The 18,782-nt window shown below is 50.8% G+C and overlaps 1 protein-coding gene and 1 long non-coding RNA gene across 3 annotated transcripts in view; one reads left to right on the forward strand and one right to left on the reverse strand.

The window, feature by feature from the left end:
- LOC141994210 (uncharacterized) overlaps positions 1–18,782 on the reverse strand; it is a 44,332-nt gene that overhangs the window by 19,344 nt on the left and 6,206 nt on the right. Inside the window, exons 3-4 of one of the 2 annotated variants that reach the window (XR_012641039.1) lie at positions 14,513–14,705; positions 13,481–13,591 (exon numbers count right to left, since the gene is read on the reverse strand). This is a non-coding gene — a long non-coding RNA (uncharacterized LOC141994210). Of the gene's footprint in view, positions 1–13,480; positions 13,592–14,512; positions 14,706–18,782 lie in introns of those variants that run through there. The other variant, XR_012641038.1, reaches the window with a different exon arrangement.
- The window catches only part of LOC141994209 (glycine receptor subunit alpha-4), a 40,270-nt gene that overhangs the window by 3,614 nt on the left and 17,874 nt on the right, over positions 1–18,782 (forward strand). Inside the window, exons 2-7 of the mRNA XM_074964402.1 lie at positions 5,179–5,312; positions 6,543–6,610; positions 12,050–12,273; positions 14,540–14,622; positions 15,961–16,101; positions 16,569–16,783. Coding sequence (XP_074820503.1) covers positions 5,179–5,312; positions 6,543–6,610; positions 12,050–12,273; positions 14,540–14,622; positions 15,961–16,101; positions 16,569–16,783 — 865 coding nt within the window. The remainder of the gene's footprint in view (positions 1–5,178; positions 5,313–6,542; positions 6,611–12,049; positions 12,274–14,539; positions 14,623–15,960; positions 16,102–16,568; positions 16,784–18,782) is intronic.

The raw sequence follows: 18,782 nt of genomic DNA on the forward strand, positions 1-18,782 counted from the left end.
AAACATCATTCAGCAGAGTTACTCTCCAGATAGGATCAAGCCTAATGCTCAAAAGCCAAGTGGATACACAGCATATGTGCAGACAGACAGCCCACAGGCTTGCTAGACAGCCAGTTTTCACACTGTGGCCACGGAACCTGCGCTACCCCAGAGCACTATAAGTCTGAATACACCCTGGGCAGAAATCTGAAGGCGAAATGTGGTAGGTTGCTACAATCTGCTTTGGAGCCATCATCTCAGGCTGCGTTCGTCTCCCTGCAGTGTTCTCATTCAGCTGAGCACAACTTATTGAGCTGATGGGGCCACTTCACGCTTCTCTGAACCTCCAGTGCTGCAGCTGGATGTGTAGAGCCACTTCCCTCCAAACTCCCTGTGTCCTTGCTAAGAAGTTCCCCTTTCAGGATTCCCCTGTGCTGGCGATCTGCATTAGCAAAGCAGTTGCTGATGATTAATTTCATGCAACATTATAGCAGAGCAGCTGCTCTACTACAGTTACGGCTGAAAAGATTTTTCTGTTTAAAGGTAGATTCTTCTAAATGCTCTAAAACTGCATGTATAGCTGGATTGGACTGACATTTGCTGCGCCTCCTGGGGGTGCAGGGTAAGGTTAGTGTTCTAAATTTGAGGTCATTTCCCAAGATACAGGGGGTGAAACAAAACAAACATAAACATAAACAAAAATAGCCTCTCAAGGTTCAGAGATTCTACCAATGTTTTTTGCACATATCTGAGGCTCCAACCATGCATCGTATTACCCCCCTACCCCCAAAACTCAGTTATAAACCCTGAAGTATGACCATAAGCCCCATTCCACTATAACAAAAGGTACAGGAGTGGGGAGAAGCATTCAGAAATCATGTAGCATCCTTTACCTAGCCACAATAACATCTCAACTGCAAACCTATATGCTCACTGCAGCTGCATACACCATCACTAACTCCTACAAACAAAAATTCTCTTTCATTAAAACAAAAATCAAACCTAGGAAATTCAATGATGTCAGACTTCATAAGTGCAGAATTCAGGTTGCCCAGTGGTATCTGCTGCCCTTCCCAAATGTCGAGTTCAGCAAAACTCAAACAGCTGATAGCTAGGAAATGCAGAGTTAAGGTACACACCCACTCAACCTTTACTCGGCCCTCTTCGCCTCAATACACCGCTAACTCATTCACATTCTGCCTTTGCACTGGAGCAAACAAGCTACAGTACCTACAGTGGATCTCCACTCAGACACTTCCCCTACTTCACAGGGATAACCCCATATCTACTAACTTTTACAGCCCTCCACCATCAGGCACACAATGCCATCTAACAGCACTTTCATTTACCCTTCATTAGACCTACAGACCACCCTCGTCTCCCACCCAACTCCTTGCCATGGGGATTGTTACTGACACAGCCTACGCAACACAGTGCTGAAGTTAGCCATACTGGATTTCTCAAGTACACATGAGCCTTTTCCCTACAATCACACACCCAGGGGTCAGGGAGAGGGGTCACATCCGTGCTTAATTTGTAATGAAAGAGGTGCCGGGTCTCAAACAATTTTTTTATTTTCATAACTGATGCAGCAAGCCCAGAGGTGCCAGAGCTATGAGCTGCCAAGCCCAGAGGTGCCGGGGCTCAGCCCTGGCACAAATTAAGCACCGAATCACAGCCCTCCCTCCCAGGGAACACAATCCCCAGATTGCCTCACATCACAGTCACAGCTCTGTCAAGCCGCTCCCAGCAATCCTTCCACCATCCAGTACAGCTACCCTGAGCAGACTGCATACAGATAATTCCAAGTGACTACGGCCAGCTCCCAGGGGACAGAATTCAGGTACTGTGCGGGTGAACCTTAACTCTTCATTTCCTGGTTCTCAAGAGTTTGTGTTTTACAGAACTCAAAACAAAACCAAGACACCTCTGGGCAACCTGAACTCTGCATTAGTGACGTGTCTGGTCATTGACTAACTGTGTGTCAGAGATGGGAGGGTCCAGCGCTGGGGTTTATAACAGAGGCTATGTCCACAGTTGCAGCAGAGCTAGGGGGTGTGAGTCCTCGCTCGAGGAGACAGGCTCACACACTAGCCCTCCTCGAGCTAGTGCACTAAAAACAGTAGCGTAGCCACCGTGGCAAGGGCAGCAGGGAGGGCAGCACAGGCTAGCAGGGCCAAGTATGTACCCACAGGGTTCAGGCCAGTTTGGCACAGGGCAGCTAGCCCCTCCCACCACTCACTGCTGCCGGTACTGCCATGACTACATTACAATTTTAGCACACTAGCGCGATGAGCGCTAGCACGAGCTGGGGAATCACACCCCTAGCTCATAGTGCAGACATAGTCGGAGTGTCTAGGAGCAGAGTGCCTGGCGCTGGGGGTTCAGGACACCAGTGGAAGTTCAGAGCCTAAGTAGCCTTGAGGATCTGGCCCCCCAGCTGCACCAGGAAGGAGATGAGGAGGGAATGATACTTTACTGGCCCATCACAAAAGAGGACATTCCCCAGGCAGGTGGATGTGCAGCAGGATCTTGCAAGGCTGCTGAAGGGGCAGGTAGATTGGATGGAGAATCCCAGCTACAGTTTAACCCCAGACATCGGCCTCCCTTGAGCGGGGAGGTGCTGCTATTTCCAAAGGGACAATCATTAGGAAAGGGAAGAAAGCAGGAAGGCAGCAAACTCCCCCCTGCCACCCCAGTGTATTTGTATGTGGGCGTGGCCTCTTCATCCTTCCATTCACACCCACCCGGTCACCCACAGCCCACCACTGGAGCCGCTCCGCCAGCAGCCAGGCGGACGGAGCTGGTCTGTAACCCTCCCTCCTTTGCAGGGCGAACGCACTGACAGCAGCAGCAGGAGAGCCGTCCCTCTAATCAGTGACTTTACCTCCTGACAGCTGATTGACCGAGAACTAGACAGGAGGCGACACCTCTATCCATCACCCTCCTACTTCCTGGCTTTCCTCAGCCCCTAGTCACTTTAAGCCCTTGCTGCAAGTGGGCTGGACACAGAGCGCCCCCACCATTGCTGCACCACCCCTCCTCAATGATCTGTGCATTGGGGGAACTCACCTCTCCCTGCTCTGGTCCAGGCCCAGCCAGAAGCAGCAAAGAGTCCCCGCACCAGACCACTTATCAGCAGGGTTAGGAGGCATTTCACAGCCCTGGGGGAGTGAAAGGACCCACTGCACATGACCCCAGCAGAGCCAGTGTCATAGAGCTGGGGTCCTGTTGGTGTCAAACTACATGGCCATTGGGGGAGGTGCTCACATGCTACAGAAGGCGTCAATGCCTACATAGACAGCAAGGCAGACAAGCTTTACTTGCACTTACTGCTTTATTGTCAACCAGTCCATCCTTGTGCCCTGGGAGGCAGGTTAATATGGCAGAGATACTGGATACGTACTAATGGGAAAGCTGAGACATAGGGTGACATTCTGGCCCTGGTTGAAGTTAATGGGAGTTTTGCCATTGACTTCACTGGAGGCTGGATTTCACCCACAGAGAAAGGTTAAATCCTAGAATCAGACATATAGGGCTGGAAGAGACCAGGAGACATCATCAACTCCAGCCCCCTGCGCTGAGGCAGGACCAAGTAAACCTAGACCAGCCCTGACAGGAGTTTGTTTAATTTGTTCTTAAAATACTTCCAATGCTGGGGATTGTACACCTCGGACAGCTATCCCACTGCTTATCTATCCTTAGAGTCAGAAAGGCTTTCCTAGAATCTAACCTAAGCCTCCCGTGCTGCAGATTAAGCCAGTTACTTCAGGTCCTACTTTCAGTGGACATGAACAATTGATCAACACCCTCTTCAGAACAGCCCTTAACACATTTGAATGCTGTTATCAGGCTCCCTCCCCTGTCAGTCTTTTCTCAAGACAAAATGTGCCCAGTTTTTGTAACATATAGTCATAGGTCAGGTTTTCTAACCTTTTATCATTTTTATTGCTCTCCTCTGGACTCTAATTTGTTCACATCTTTCCTAAAGCATGGTCCCCAGAACTGGACACAGCCCTCCGGCTGAGGCCTCATCCGTGCCCGGGTCTCAGATACGATACTCCTGTTAATATACCCCAAAAGGATATTTGCCTTTTTCCTAACAGCATCACACCGTTGGCTCTCATTCAATTTGTGATCCACCATAATCCCCAGATCCTCTTTTAGCAGTACACCAACTAGCCAGTTATTCCCCAGGTTGTAGTTGTGCATTTGATTTTTCCTTCCTAAGTGCAGTACTCTGCACTCGTCTGCATCAATTTTCATTATGTTAAGTCCAGACTCTAAATGATTTGCCTGAGATCAGAGAGCATATGTCAGACCAAGGAGTAGAACTCCAGAGGCCTGGCTCCCAGTCTGGTGTTCAGGCCAGCATTATTACAGCAGTTGTGTGAGGCACTGTACAAACACATAAAGAGACAGGCCCTGCCCTAAAGATCTCAGGCCAAGAGCCAACTCCAGCTACTTACATGAGAGGCACAGAGCCAGCGTGCACAGAATGGGGTACCCACCCTGACACAAGATGACCACAAGCCCACAACCATGGACCAGCAGGACCCTGGGCCCACGCATAGGTAAGCAAGCTGATGCTGCCAGTGGAAGGCATCTGTGGTGTGTGAAGCCAGGCAGGACAGAGGCCCACCGCTTATTCTGTCCCTGCTGCAAAGCTTGTGCTTCACCTGGCACCAAGGGCTATATGCTGCAGCTGCTCTCCCCCAGGTCAGACACGCCTCACAGAGAGGCCCAGACACTGTTATAGGTAAGAGGAGAAAGAATAGCTCCAGCAATGAGCGAACGCCTCCCTGCCGCCGGCAGTGCAATTCCCCTGCTGCATGTGACTCTTTAGCACTGGTTATGTACAGTATTTTGAACACACCGCAAGGGGGAACAGCTGCTTGTCCAATTCCTCAATATTTACAATACTCCCGTCCAATCCTGACATTGACAATAACCATGGTAGCAGGTTGTGAGCTTCCCAAAGCAGTGCCTTGGCAGCACCAGCCAGGATCACAGCAAGCTTCTTCAGCCCAGAGCCCTGTCTGTGCCAAGCAGGTCTCTGGCTCTACGAGCTCCACCACAGCAGGGCCTTGAAGACTCCTGCTCCCCAGCCCTCCACACAGCACTGAGGCAGATGCTGAGGCATTCCTGGCCCAAGAGGGAGGATCCCAGCCTGCTAACCTCCATCCTTTCCCCCTTCAGGCTGGTTTCAGGGAAAGAGGAGATTCAATCCACTTCCAGAGGCTCTACCCAGCCTATGTCACCCTCTGATTTCCTGGACAAGCTCATGGGAAAAACGTCAGGATATGACGCCCGGATTCGACCTAACTTCAAAGGTAAAAATGGGGCACAAATAAGGCTTAAAAATCCCACAGCAACTGAAACCTAGAGTCTCTCAGACAGCACTGACTAAAACCAGGGACAGTGTGAGCACGGGATTCGGTGCAGGACCCCTGGCAATGCCCCTCCACCCTGACCTGCCACCCCCGTGATTTTCCAGCCTTGGGAACCTGCCACAACTCAGCCAACACCCCTCTGTGCTGTCCTGCCTTCCCCTGCTATTCCAGCCTGGCGAACCCGCCACAGCTCTGCCCTTGCCCCTCCATTCTGACCTGAAGCCACCCACTATTTCAGTCCTGGGTCCCCCCAATACTGTTTTTTATTGGTATGATTACAGCATTGCCTGGAGCCCCATTGTGCTCGGGGCTGTACACACACACACACAGCCACTGCCCCACAGAGCTCACAGTCTAGAAGACAGGACAGACAAAGAGATGGAGGGGAAGCACACACCCAGAGAGGGAAGCAACTTACCCAAATGGCAGAGCAGGGACCAGAACGGAGGGATCCTGAACTCCCAGCCCACTGCCCTCACGTCTGTCTATATGTTTTCAAGGAGGTGAAGAACCAGCCAGATTTTTGTCTGCATGGCCATTTCTCCAGCCCCTGGAGAAACCCACAGATACAGAGTTTGTAAGTGTAAATCAGGGATCGGCAACCTTTGGCATGTGGCCCGCCAGGGTAAGCCTCCTGGCGGGCCGGGCCGGTTTGTGTACCTGCCACGTCCACAGGTTCGGCTGATCGTGGCTCCCACTGGCTGCAGTTCACCATTCCAGGCCAATGGGGGCTGCGGGAAGCAGCGCGGGCCGAGGGATGGGCTGGCCGCCGCTTCCTGCAGCCCCCATTGGCCTGGAGCAGCGAACCACGGCCAGTGGGAGCCGCGATCGGCCGAACCTGCGGACGTGGCTGGTACACAAACCGGCCCGGCCCACGAGGGGGCTTACCCAGATGTGCTGCGTGCCAAAGTTTGCCAATCCCTGGTGTAAATGAACCCATGGGGGGGTCTGGAATCCCCCATCCCTTTAGATTGCGTGTGTGCATGCACGTGTACAGGGGTTATCTGTGTGTGCATGACTGTATATCTATCTAGGCAAATGCCTGTGCGTTTACCGGGGGCAAGTGACTGTTGGGGTAAAGATGGGGAGCAACTGGCTGGTTTACATCTTCTCTTCCCCTCCGACCACCTGCTCTAAGGAGGGCTCACACCTTATCTGGTTTTTCCTCAGGCGTGCCTGTCAACGTGACATGCAACATCTTCATCAACAGCTTCGGCTCCGTCACAGAAACCACCATGGTAAGACTTCACCATCTGTCCCACCCTCCTTCCCAGCCCCTTCCACTCCCCCAGAAGCCTCCGGAGGGAACAACTGGGGAATTTGGCCCTCTTTGCTATGCATGCACCAGGCCCTTGAAATGGGCCAACTCCAGGAGATCTGGGGTCAGATCCAGCCCACCTGAAGGTTTGTTCAGACCCACCTATAGCGTTAATCCTGTAGCTAACATGGAGATATGTTGCCCATGGTACTGGGAGACTTATGGGGAAGTGGTGGGAATCTTGTGGGACAAGGGGCTAACCAGTGGGGGGCCTTGGGGGAAGGGTGTGAGAATGGAATAGGAATCACTTTGTGGTGGGGAGAGGTGGATGGCAGGAACCTCGTGAGAAGCTGGAGCCTTCTAGGGTCCAGAGAGGGATGCAGGAAAGAGATTAGTATTCGCTCCCTTCCCCAGGCAAGTTTTGTTGTTCCCCAGGTTTGTGCAAGGCTGCTCTGAGCTGGTTCCTGTAGGAATGTTTCATCCCCAATGGGGTGGGGTAGCCCTGCCTGGCACAATACATTCAGTCCCGCTCTGAGGAGCGGCGATGTCCAGCCAGGTACCTATGCTGCCTTCCCCACTTGAGGTGGGCTTCCTTAAGACATGCCAAGCAGCAGGGGCCAGAAGCCCTGTCCTTTGGCCAGACCCACTGTCAGTCTTGTAGATGAGACTGAACTGAAAGGCCATGGTTGCTCCTGGCCACTGAGGACCCTAGGGTACCTTCTGCCAGCAGAGGGGATGAACCATATGCAGCGGGGCCAACTCCCAAGGTCCTACAACCATGAGTCAGACTCCCCCAAAATCATGAGACTAAAAACCCCTCATGATGTTTGGGCCAGAGCTGATATTGTGGTTTTTGGTCTGTTCTTTGTTGTCTCTCCCTCTCTCCACCTCAGTGTGCGCAACTGTTAACGCTGCCAACTCCCCCTCTCCACCGCCCCAGTTGCGGAGTTAAGCGAGTAGCAACCCAAATGGAACTCAGAGCAGTGTGAGGTGCAGCAGGCTGCACGGGGATGGCAGAGAAAGCGGTGCTCCTGGTCAGAACAAACAGATCTTTGCTTTAGGAGAGCTGAATGGGCATGAGCAAACTCTGGCATGTGACCCTGAGAGAAGAGGGCTGCAGGGCCTGAACTGAAGTCAGAGCGGCTGAAATTTTATTACATATGTTATCATAGGAGGCCCAGGCTAAGCCTCAGGCAGGAGGGAGTGGATCATCCCACCCTGTGGCTAGAGGCCTGCAATCTAAGTACAGTGCCCTCACAGAAACGGGGAGGATGGTTTCAGAGGTATGATTAGTACAGGAACTGTGACTTCTTTGCTGGTGGGGGGGGGGGGGGAAGAGAAAAGAGGGAATCCTAGGACAGTGGTGAATTTACAGTAAGTGCCAACAGCTGTGAAAGCGAGTACTGTCAGAGGAAAAAAGCATTTCCGAGAAATGGATCTTTAAAACCCTAGACAGTTTAGACACAGGCCTGGCTTACCCATCTTCCATAGGAAGACTCTGGCAGATTTGAAACAGTCCCAAATCCTCTCACAAGGCCTGTCTCTGGTCACGAATTCCTGCCAATTCTTGGCTTGAACATGAGACACCAACCTAATCAGGGCTGTCCCTTTCTGGTTCCAAGTACTTTGAGCCAGGTCACTTGGTCTGCTCTTCCCAGCTACAAGAGGATTTGTTACCAGGGCCGGCTCACAACATTTTGGTACCTGAGGCTGGGAGCTCAAATACAACCCCCATACCCCCTCACTTGGGCCCAAACTTTGAAAGGTCTCAATTCTTCCTGTTCTACTCCTCTCACGGTACTGCTCTGCTACCTACCCCAATAAAGTAAAACTTAAAATGCCTTGTTCAAAAATTTTAAGTAACACTGAACTTTTAAACACCCAAACAGCAAATGTAACTTTTCTTGGCTACATAGTAAACAATGGCATTTTTATCTGTTTGAATAATCAAAGTGGTGCTTTCCATGTCTTCTTGGTTGCAAGGATTTGAACTGCTTCCTGCTGAAGGTCCACAGTCTGGGCCAGCTCATGCTCTATTGAGATGGCAGCAAGGCCAACCAGCCTCTCCTGTGTCATTGTGGAGCGTAGATGTCTTTTTATTAACTTCAGCGTGGAGAAGCTGCATTCTCCAGTGGCAACTGTTACAGGAAGTGTTAGAGAAGTATGTGCAGAGCAACAAAAGCATTTCAAAAGAGGGTGGTCATCTTATTTGTGCACATATATTCCAGAACAGCCTTTGGAGTTCATCCTGCTGAAATGTATCTTGAAAGGGCTTTCAGTTCATCACCTAAATCACTCACATCAATATCGCGCATGTCATCATGTGTTAACACTGTCTCTGGTGCCCTGCATTGCTGGTGTAGGTCTTCTTCAGCTACAGTGAGGAGTTTTGGAATATCATACAACAACATCCCAAATATACTGCTGTGTTCCTTGAGCTGCATGAAACATTCAACTGACTATATTGCACGATCTAGCACCTGGTTAAAGAATTCAACTTTGAATTGTTGTTTGGGGGTCTCTTATGGGATTATCCCGTGCCTCGTAATCAAACTGTCTTCTTCTTCGGTGACTCTTGTATTCCTGAATGGGTGGGAAAATAGCTTCAGTGTGAAGTTCCTCTGCCAACTTCTGTGCACTCTTCAGAACATTTTGAAATCCCCCATCTGACTGGTAAGACTGTAGGCATGACTTTGCTTTATCCAGTTGTTCCATTGCTCTAGATATATCAAGGTCAACACCTTGGAGTCTCTTGCTTACAACATTTATTTCAAACAGTATGTCATGCCACTACATTAAGCCACACAGAAATCTGAAGTTAGGTATGTTTCTGGTGATTCCGTTTCTCTCTGCCACTGTTCTCCCACAAATAGTTCCTGTCATAGCATTATCCTCCATTATGGCAACTATGGCATCATCTATCTTCCCAATTTGGTGTTTGATAGGCTTTATTGCCTGCACTCGACTTTCCAATCATGTGGCACTCAGTGGTTTCAGTGTCAGAGAGGATGTGCCCAGATGTTGCTTCAAAATTTGCCATCGATGAGTTGATGCAGAGAGAAATACACAGATGCTTTGAATTACATTAAAAAATTCAGCAGCCTCACTAGAAGCTGATGCTGCATCACTGACCACCAAGTTCAATGAATGAGAAGTACATGGGAGAAAAAAAGCTCAAGGATTTAACTCTCGGATCTGTGTCTGCACTCCTCTGTTCTTTCCTCTCATGTTGGCACCATTATCATAGCCCTGACCTCTCATGTCAGCTATCGCAATTCCCATATCTTCCAGCTTTTTAAGAAGCACATTTGTCATACCAGCTCCTGTATCATCAATGTCAATAAATTCTAGAAAGTGCTCTGACAGTCACCATTGCAGGGATGTTTTCACTAGATTCTGTTGATGTTACAAAACGCACCATTAAATTAATTTGTTCCGTATAGCTGATGTCAGGTGTGCAGTCCAGAATAATGGAGTAATATCTTGCTGACTTCAGATCTGCCACAATTTTCTGTTTGAATTTTGTTGCCAGTAACTGTATGATCTCATTTTGAATGGTTTTTCCAAGGTAGTGGTGTGTGTGTGTACATTTCTTGGGTGGTGACTCTTCTTAGATGCTCCTGGAGTACAGCATCAATCTCAGCCATCAGCTCCACAATTTTAAGGAAGTTTTCATTGTTTGGCACATACAGCTGATCTGAAGTGCCATGCAGTGCTATGTTTTGGGTAGCAATCATTCTCACAATGGCGATGAGCCTTTTCAGAACATTTTGCCAGTAAGGAGACTCCGATGCAATCTTCTCTTGATGCTGATCATCTATGGTGGCCTTTAAACTTAGTCTCACCTTGAGCGCTTTCCACCTATGGAATGATCTCTGGCAATTTGCTGCCTTCTCATGGATGCCAGATTCTTCCAGTCCTTTGTTCCTGTAGAACCCCATGTGGCTGGAACATTAGACTGGAAGAGTTTGCAACAAAAACAGTATGCAGCACTCTGGGTTTTTGAGTACCTAAGCCATGGCCTTTCCACTTTGTCACCATTGGGGATTTCACACCAGTAATGTGTTGGATGGAAACTTCTATTTTCATTGTCTTTGGGGACCATGAAGTTTTTCCACTTGCCCTGGCCCATGCAGTACAAGGAAGTCCCTCAGGCTACTGCTCAAGTGGGTCCACAGTCCTGGATCATCTAGACTTACGGAACTAAACTCAGCAGCAGCTGTTTCTTGCACTTCCACCACACTGTCCTCTGATCTACATTTTTCTTCAGGAATGTGCATGGTTGCATCCATTTGAGATGGAGATATGGATGCTGCAGTAGCTACCAGGTCACCTGCACTCTGACTAACTGGAAGATCAGGCATCTCTTTACTATTCACATCCTCACTGGGGCTGGAAGGCTCATCGTGAACATTTGTGTCTATGTATCTCAGGAGAGCTCCTTCCTGCTTAGATAGAAACCTTCCTTTCTTTTTCTAAATGTTGCCCCAGAGGGGCGTTTTCTACTTTCACTCATGACTGCTGTTCTGTGCCAGCTATAGTGGCTCTCACTCAGTTGAAGGGGACAAATAAGCAGGCTGGTAGCAGGGCCTGAGTGAGGGAAGATATCAGCGTCTTAAGGGCCTAACTGGCTCCTGCTACTTCAGTTGACTGCCTGTTCTCCTCAAGTGGGTTCAGGAAAGCAGCAGGAAACAGGAAGCTCCCTGAGAAGCTGGTGTTAATCAGTCCAGGCTCCCGGTGGTGCTAGAGAGGTACATAAGAGGCTCCTCTGCCTCTCTCTCCCTGAAGCTCCTTCTGCTTTCTGTTATTCCCTCCCACCTTTTCTCCTGACTGCCTGTTATGTCTCGTGCCCTCCTTCCTCCAGCACAGCACTCCACCATCTCTGTGGATCTGGAGCAGAGAGAATACATATGCACCAGCAGCAAACACAATTTTCTACACTCTGGGTCCTAGTGGCACCCCCATCCCCCAGTCTGGCACCTGAGGCAGCCACCTCAGTTCGCTTCATGATAAGGCCAGCCCTGGTTGTTACCTGAATTATCTTCAGTAACTGGGGATTTGCATTAGTCCCTCTGACTGACATTAGCTCCTGTCAGGAACACAGCCACTAGAAGCGTTCTAGATATCTCAATAGGGTTGTTAAAAATCTGACTGTTCCAGGGTACCATAGCACCTGTCACTGCCTGCTCCCTCTCACCCAACCCTTCCCAAGAACTCCTCTTCGCCCGAGCAGAGGAAGGAGAGCTTTGCCTGCTTCCTGCAGCAGCTCCGATTGACTGCTCTTCCCCAGGAGCCTGGCCCTCTTTCTCCAGCCCCACTCATGACACTAGAGCCAAGTCCCTTGAGGCACGGTGGGTGTTTGATAACAGGGAAGATCCTTCCCCCCAGCTGATTGGGATGGGTGCTCTTCTCCCCTTAGGATTACCGGGTGAATGTCTTCCTGCGCCAGCAGTGGAATGACCCCCGCCTGGCATACAGGGAGTACCCAGACGACTCGCTGGACCTGGACCCCTCCATGCTGGACTCCATCTGGAAGCCAGATTTGTTCTTTGCCAACGAGAAGGGGGCCAACTTCCATGCGGTCACCACCGACAACAAGCTGCTGCGCATCTTCAAGAATGGTAACGTGCTCTACAGCATCAGGTATGCACGGGGCAGGAAGAAATGAGGTGAGCAGGGAAGGCAGAAGAGGAGAAGATTCTGCCTACCTAGGGGGGGAAAAACAAGGCAGGGTCATCCAGGGAAAAAGGGATCAAGAACGAGTCTTAGGATCATAGACACGTGGGGATAGAAGGGATCTCAAGAAGTCATCTAGGCCACCCCCTGTATTGAGGCAGGTCCAAATATACCTAGACCATCCCAGACAGGTGTTCGTCCTCTAACCTGGTCTGCAAAGCTTCCAGTGATGGGGATTCCACAACCACTCTAGGTAACCTGTTCTAGTGCTTAGCTACCCTAGAGTTAAAAAGGTTTTCCCTAATAGACAACCTAAATCCCCCTGGCTGCAAGCCTTCAGTGGGCATGAAGAACAATTGATCACTGTCCTCTTCATAACAGCACTTAACATATCTGAAGACTTATCAGGCCTTCTTTCTGAGTCTAACTTAACAATGTTCAGTTCTTTCAACTTTTCCTCATAGGTCATATTTTCTAAACCTTTTATTATTTTTGTTGCTCTCCCTGGACTCTCTGTAATTTGTCCACATCGTTCCTAAAGTGAGGTGCCCAAAACAGGGGACAATACTCCAGCTGAGGCCCCACCAGTGCCGAGTAGAGCAGAATAATTACCTTCTATCTCTTAGATAGGACATTCTTGTGAATACACCCCAGAATGACAACATTTGCTTTTTTCCCTGCCAGCATCAGATTGAATACGAGTTAACAATTTGTGATCCACTATAAACCCCAGATCCTTTTTTGCAATACTACCACCTAGCCAGTTAGTACCCATTTGATTTTTCTTTCTTAAGTACTTTGCACTTGTCTTTACTGAATTTCATCTTGTAGACTTCAGACCAACTCTCCCATTTATCAAGGTAATTTTGAATTCTAACCCTGTCCTCCAAAGGGCTTGCTACACCTCCCAGTTTGGTGTCATCCAAAGATTTTTATAAGTGTACTCTCCATACCATCATCCAAGTCCTTAATGAAAATACTGAATAGTACCAGACCCAGGATGTACCTCTGGGGAACCCCACCAGATATATCCTCCAAGTTTAACAGCAAGCCATTGATAACTATTGCAAGTATGTTTTTTCAGCCAGGTGTGCATCCACCTTATAGTAATTTCATCAGGACCACATTTCCCTCAACTCTTGATCCACTGACTGGTGTGGAAGGGAGCACTCACCACAGGCATCCCCTGGCCTGGCTGGACACGATGTAGCATCCTTTTCCTCTCCAGCATCCCTTGCCACTGGTCACTCTGGTCCTGTGGTGGTGCCTCATCTTACAACTTGGCCTGCCGGGAGAGTCACATTTCAGTTCTACCCCTTCCAAGATGACAAAGTCTCACAGATAATCCAGTATCTTTGCATCAGGCCCCCAGCTCTCAGCCCTGTGGTCCTTACATACTTCTCTCAGGACTTTAGATCATCCTTATCCTCTTACAGCCAGGGGCTTCAAGCCACCTTCCTAGTGGCTGGTAGGGGAACCCAGGCCTGTCCTCTGCACTGGGTTCCAGTCCAGGGACCCTTGGACAAGCAGCCTAGGTCTGCTTTGTCAGAAGCCTTAAAGCTGCCTCCCTGGACTTCTTCCATTAGCCTTTCTTCAGGCCTTTACCCCAGCCCTTTCCTTGGCACTTGATAACAAGCAGCACCTCCCAGGGCTTCTCCCCAGGGGTCCAGTTCCTGTCCTTTTGTCAGGGTCAGCTGCAGGAACTTGCTCCAATTCTGCATCTTCCAGAGAATAACTGCAAAACTCTGCCTACAGCCCCTTCTGGGGCAGACTTCTCTTTATAGTCCCACCCAGCACTTCCCCAGCAGGGCCTCATCTTTAATTACACCAGGTGCATCCTCCAGATGCCACTCAGGCCTACATTAACCCTTTCATCACCCATGTGAGGTCACTACCCCATCACGCATGGCATGTATACCCCACTGATTTGCTCATGTCCCTCCCAGTGGTGAATAGCCTATTACTATTACCAGCTCAGGGAGTTACTCCTTTAGCTGGAGTGATACAGGCCCATGCCTGTAGTGCTGAAGTTTCCTGACTCAAGCCCCCTGGTGGGGGAGCCATTACACATAGAACTAATAAGAGGTTCCACGCCTGCTGTTAACCATGGGCCAGCAGCACAGCTCTCTCACCCCTGAGTCCCAGGGCTGCTTTGGAAGACAAAGGGTGGGAAGGGCTTACCCAAATGCTGTAGGCTCAGACAAACCTGCTCCATTCTTTCTGCTCCTCCCAGGCTGACGCTGATCCTCTCCTGCCCCATGGATCTCAAGAACTTTCCCATGGACATCCAGACGTGCACCATGCAGCTGGAGAGCTGTGAGTACCCCCTGGATAAGGATGTGACGCGGGATTGAGGGCCTTGTCCTACCATCTCTCCAGGCTGCTCTTGTGGTGGCCGCCTGCAGCAGCATAGGGGAAGGACACTCAGCAGGCTGTGTCCAGCAGTTGTCTTTGTATTTGTCTCCCGTGCTGACCCCCTCCAGAGCTGGCTCCATGTAATCCCACTTCTCCTGCATACTGGGCCCCCTCGGCCCACACACACCTGCAGCCCTTGCCGCTGCTTGTGACTGAGGAAGCTGCCGGGTAACTGAGACAGGAGGTGGGGGTAGGTGCAATGGAGGGAGATGGGGAAAGGGGTGAATGGCGGTGAGGGGGAAGAAGGGGAGGAAAAAGTGGAAAGGAGGGGCAGCAATGAGAAGATGAGCCAAGGAAGGCTATGGGGACACAGCCAAGGGGGGCTGTGGCACAGGAGGGAAAGGGGCGCGATTAGTGGGCAGCTGAGAGACACTGTGTGGGGGAAATTCTGGGGTGAGTGGCCCTCACTTTGGGACTGGGAGACTGCAGGAGTGGGAGGGCAGGGGGGGAGATGATGGGCCTAATACTGTATATGAGCCCCTGGCGGGAGGATCACGGCTGCTAGAAAAGCTCATCCGTAATCTAGTTCCAGGAGAGAGTGAGTGTTCCTGATTCTATGTTTGGGGGAATGATTACAAGTGTCAGAGTGTGTGTGTGGTGTGTGAGATAATGCTGTGCCCATCTTGTGAGTGCTCTGACTGTGCGAATAGCCTGTATATCCCAGGTGTGCTTGTCAATAGGTTTGCATGAGTATGAATTTCTGTGAAGGCATGCATCTCTATGGCATGATGTGCATGCATTTGTGTCAGTGCATGCCTGTCTGTGGTGTCTATTACATGGCATGCATATCTACACATTTGTGGCTATTCCCTTCCAAACAGGAGCACTTCCAAGTCCTTACGCCACTCTAGTCCCAAGGCGTGAATGCATGGACTCACAGCACGCATTGCAGGCAGCATTTCAACACGTCCAGCTATGCAGGGCAGGTCCCACCTCCAAAACAAGGAGCTCACAGAACAGGGCAGAATTCCTCCTTGGGAAGTTCTCAGTTGCACCACAGCCCTTCACAGCTACTGCGGGCTAATGGGCTAACCTCAGTGGGAATGCCCTGTGCCAGCACACTTAATGTACAGACCCAGGGGCAGCAACATGGAGCAGCCTCAAGTCTGCTTCTCCATCATCCTGTTTCTAGAGTTGGCCTGAGGGTTCTCAGAATCGTCTCCCAATTTTCACTCTCTCTGCCCTCGTTCCCTTGCTCCATCCACCCTCACTCTCTCTCATGCTCTCTCTGTTTGCCAGTTGGCTACACCATGAATGACCTGATCTTTGAGTGGCTGGAAGAGCAAGAAGCTGTCCAAGTGGCAGAGGGCTTGACACTCCCACAGTTTATTCTGAGGGATGAAAAGGATTTGGGCTATTGTACAAAGTATTACAACACAGGTAAGCGCGTACACACACACGCACACCCCCCCCAGTAGAAGTCTTTTCCAACAGCCTCAGAGCACAGGTAAACCACCCCGCTAGACTACCCCACACTTAACTCCACTCTGGGGTTTCTGCAAGCAATCAGAGCAGGGAGCGTGGTCCTGATCCCACCCCAGGAACAACAGTTTAGGACTGGAAGTGCGCCTGGAGATTGTCTCCAATTGAAACAGCAGGGGAAGCTGGGAGCGTATCTCCCTGAGTTATCACTTGCCAGACCAGCAGGGCTAATGCCCCAACTCTTACAAAGAGTGTCACGGGGCCGCCAATGGCCACACCTGGCCAATGCCTTGGTTTTGTGTCTCCCCAGAATGCCAGCCCATGTGCCATGAGCTAGGAGGTTCTGACCAGGTCACCACAACCTCTCTTAGGGCTGCCCAGACCTAGTGACCATCTGTGACATTGACCTGTCTCTCTCCTTGCAGGAAAGTTCACCTGCATCGAGGTGAAGTTCCACCTAGAGAGACAAATGGGCTATTACCTGATCCAGATGTACATTCCCAGCCTGTTAATTGTCATCCTCTCCTGGGTCTCCTTTTGGATCAATATGGATGCTGCACCCGCCCGTGTAGGGCTGGGGATCACCACAGTGCTGACCATGACCACCCAGAGCGCGGGCTCCCGGGCCTCTCTGCCAAAGGTCAGTGGGAGGGGGTTATGGATCATGTCAGCATTGCCTGTGCCATCATATCATCTATTCCGTGTTCCAACACCACTGCTCCTCCCACTCCTCCGGTTTCAGCCAGCTGTCATGGAGGGAGATCTGGAGCAAAGCAGGCCCAGGGCCAGCTGTGGGACCTTCTTTCCTTCTATCCCAACTTCCTGAGCACAAGCCATGTACCCCAGTGCTCTCACTCACGTTACTGGATGGTAACTGTATGTCAGGTCCCAGACACACAGAGGTCTCAAATCTTGTGTGGGGCAGAACCCAGTGCAGAAACCAGTAACCAAGAGCCAGATCCTCAGCTGCAGTAGAGTGATGTAGCTCCACTGAAGTCAATGGAGCAACACTGATTTACACCAGCTGAGGAGCTTGCCCCTGTTCTCAGTGTGCTCCGGACCTGCTGAACCTACAGGAGCATGCACTGTGGAGAAAAGTCCCACCTTTCCACCACTGGGCCTCACTGGAGCTTTGCTTCCTCCCCTGTGCTGCAGCAAACTGTCCTTATGCCAGGATCACTCTCAGTCAGGTTGTTAACCTCTCAACAATGTGAATTTAGTAGCAATTGCAAGGATGGAAAAGCAGAACTACGCTGTAATTACAATCGCTGCATTCAAAAATGGAACTGAGAAGCTCAAGCCTGGAATAGCTGGGGGCTGCATGTCAGGAGAGGAGAGGGGCATTGGCAGAATGGGTGTGGGGAGCCCAGGGCTGGAACAGCTGGGGGCTGCATGTCAGGAGAGGAGAGGGGCATTGGCAGAGTGGGTGTGGGGAGCCCAGGGCTGGAACAGCTGGTGGCTGCATGTCAGGAGAGGAGAGGGGCATTGGCAGAGTGGGTGTGGGGAGCCCAGGTCTGGAACAGCTGGGGGCTGCATGTCAGGAGAGAGGGGCATTGGCAGAGTGGGTGTGGGGAGCCCAGGGCTTGAATAGCTGGGGGCTGCATGTCAGGAGAGAGGGGCATTGGCAGAGTGGGTGTGGGGAGCCCAGGGCTTGAATAGCTGGGGGCTGCATGTCAGGAGAGGAGAGGGGCATTGGCAGAGTGGGTGTGGGGAGTCCAGGGCTGGAACAGCAGGAGGCTCTGCAGCTGAGGGTTGAGGTACTCTGGTGGAGCTGAGCACAGGAGCAGTTTGCTCCTCCCCAGCATGCACTGTGCCTCGCGCCAGCCTGTTCTCTGAGTCCCCACGTGACAAGCACTTCGCACTGTCTGGTGCAGTTGAAGGAGGTGTTTCAAATTTTACCTTCCTGCTGCCAGAAAAGATCCCTTTCGGCCAGGCCAGCTCCTGCCAACATGTTCAGCCCATCTGCTCACCACAACTATTTATAGTTTCCTAATTCAGAAGCAAAATGTTTCTTGCTGCTTCCTGCACATCCTAAGGATGATGCTAGGGTCTTTTCAGCTACCAAATGATGCTGTTAGCCAGTAAGCACATGTTCCAAGAGTCCCGCCCTAGATGTTGGTGATGTCCCTGTGACTGCAGGAGCTAGAGGAAGCCCAGCTGCAGCACCCAGGATCCATGAAGGGGAGTGAGGGATGGAGACAGTTTTGGATGCTGACAGGGTAAACCTGGCCCTGAAGAGCTAAACTGAGAGGGAACATTCCCAGGCCTGTCTGTTCTGACTCCAGCAGAAACCACCGTCTTTTAAAGCAAACAAACATCCTCTGGCAGCATTTGCAACCCTGCCATTGACTCACTGAGAGTAAAACCAGTTCTAAACCACTGAATCTGACGTCCTTGAGCGCCAGTGTCCAAGCAGAGAGAAATACACAGAAAGGACAGCCACCATAAGCAGGGTCAGCTCCAGAGGAGTTTTACAAGCCCTCCCTCTTGTGCTATTAAGGGGTCAGGGAAGGAAAAGTCTTTGCTTAACTGTGAGCCAAAGATCACAGCATGCTGGATGCACATTGGGTGCTAAGCTTAGTTGAAAACCTGGCTCCATGTTCTTCCAGAGCGGAGAGTGTCCAGATTTTGTGGGGAAT

Source organism: Natator depressus, chromosome 9, assembly GCF_965152275.1.
Source record: "Natator depressus isolate rNatDep1 chromosome 9, rNatDep2.hap1, whole genome shotgun sequence".
NCBI lineage: Eukaryota > Metazoa > Chordata > Testudines > Cheloniidae > Natator > Natator depressus.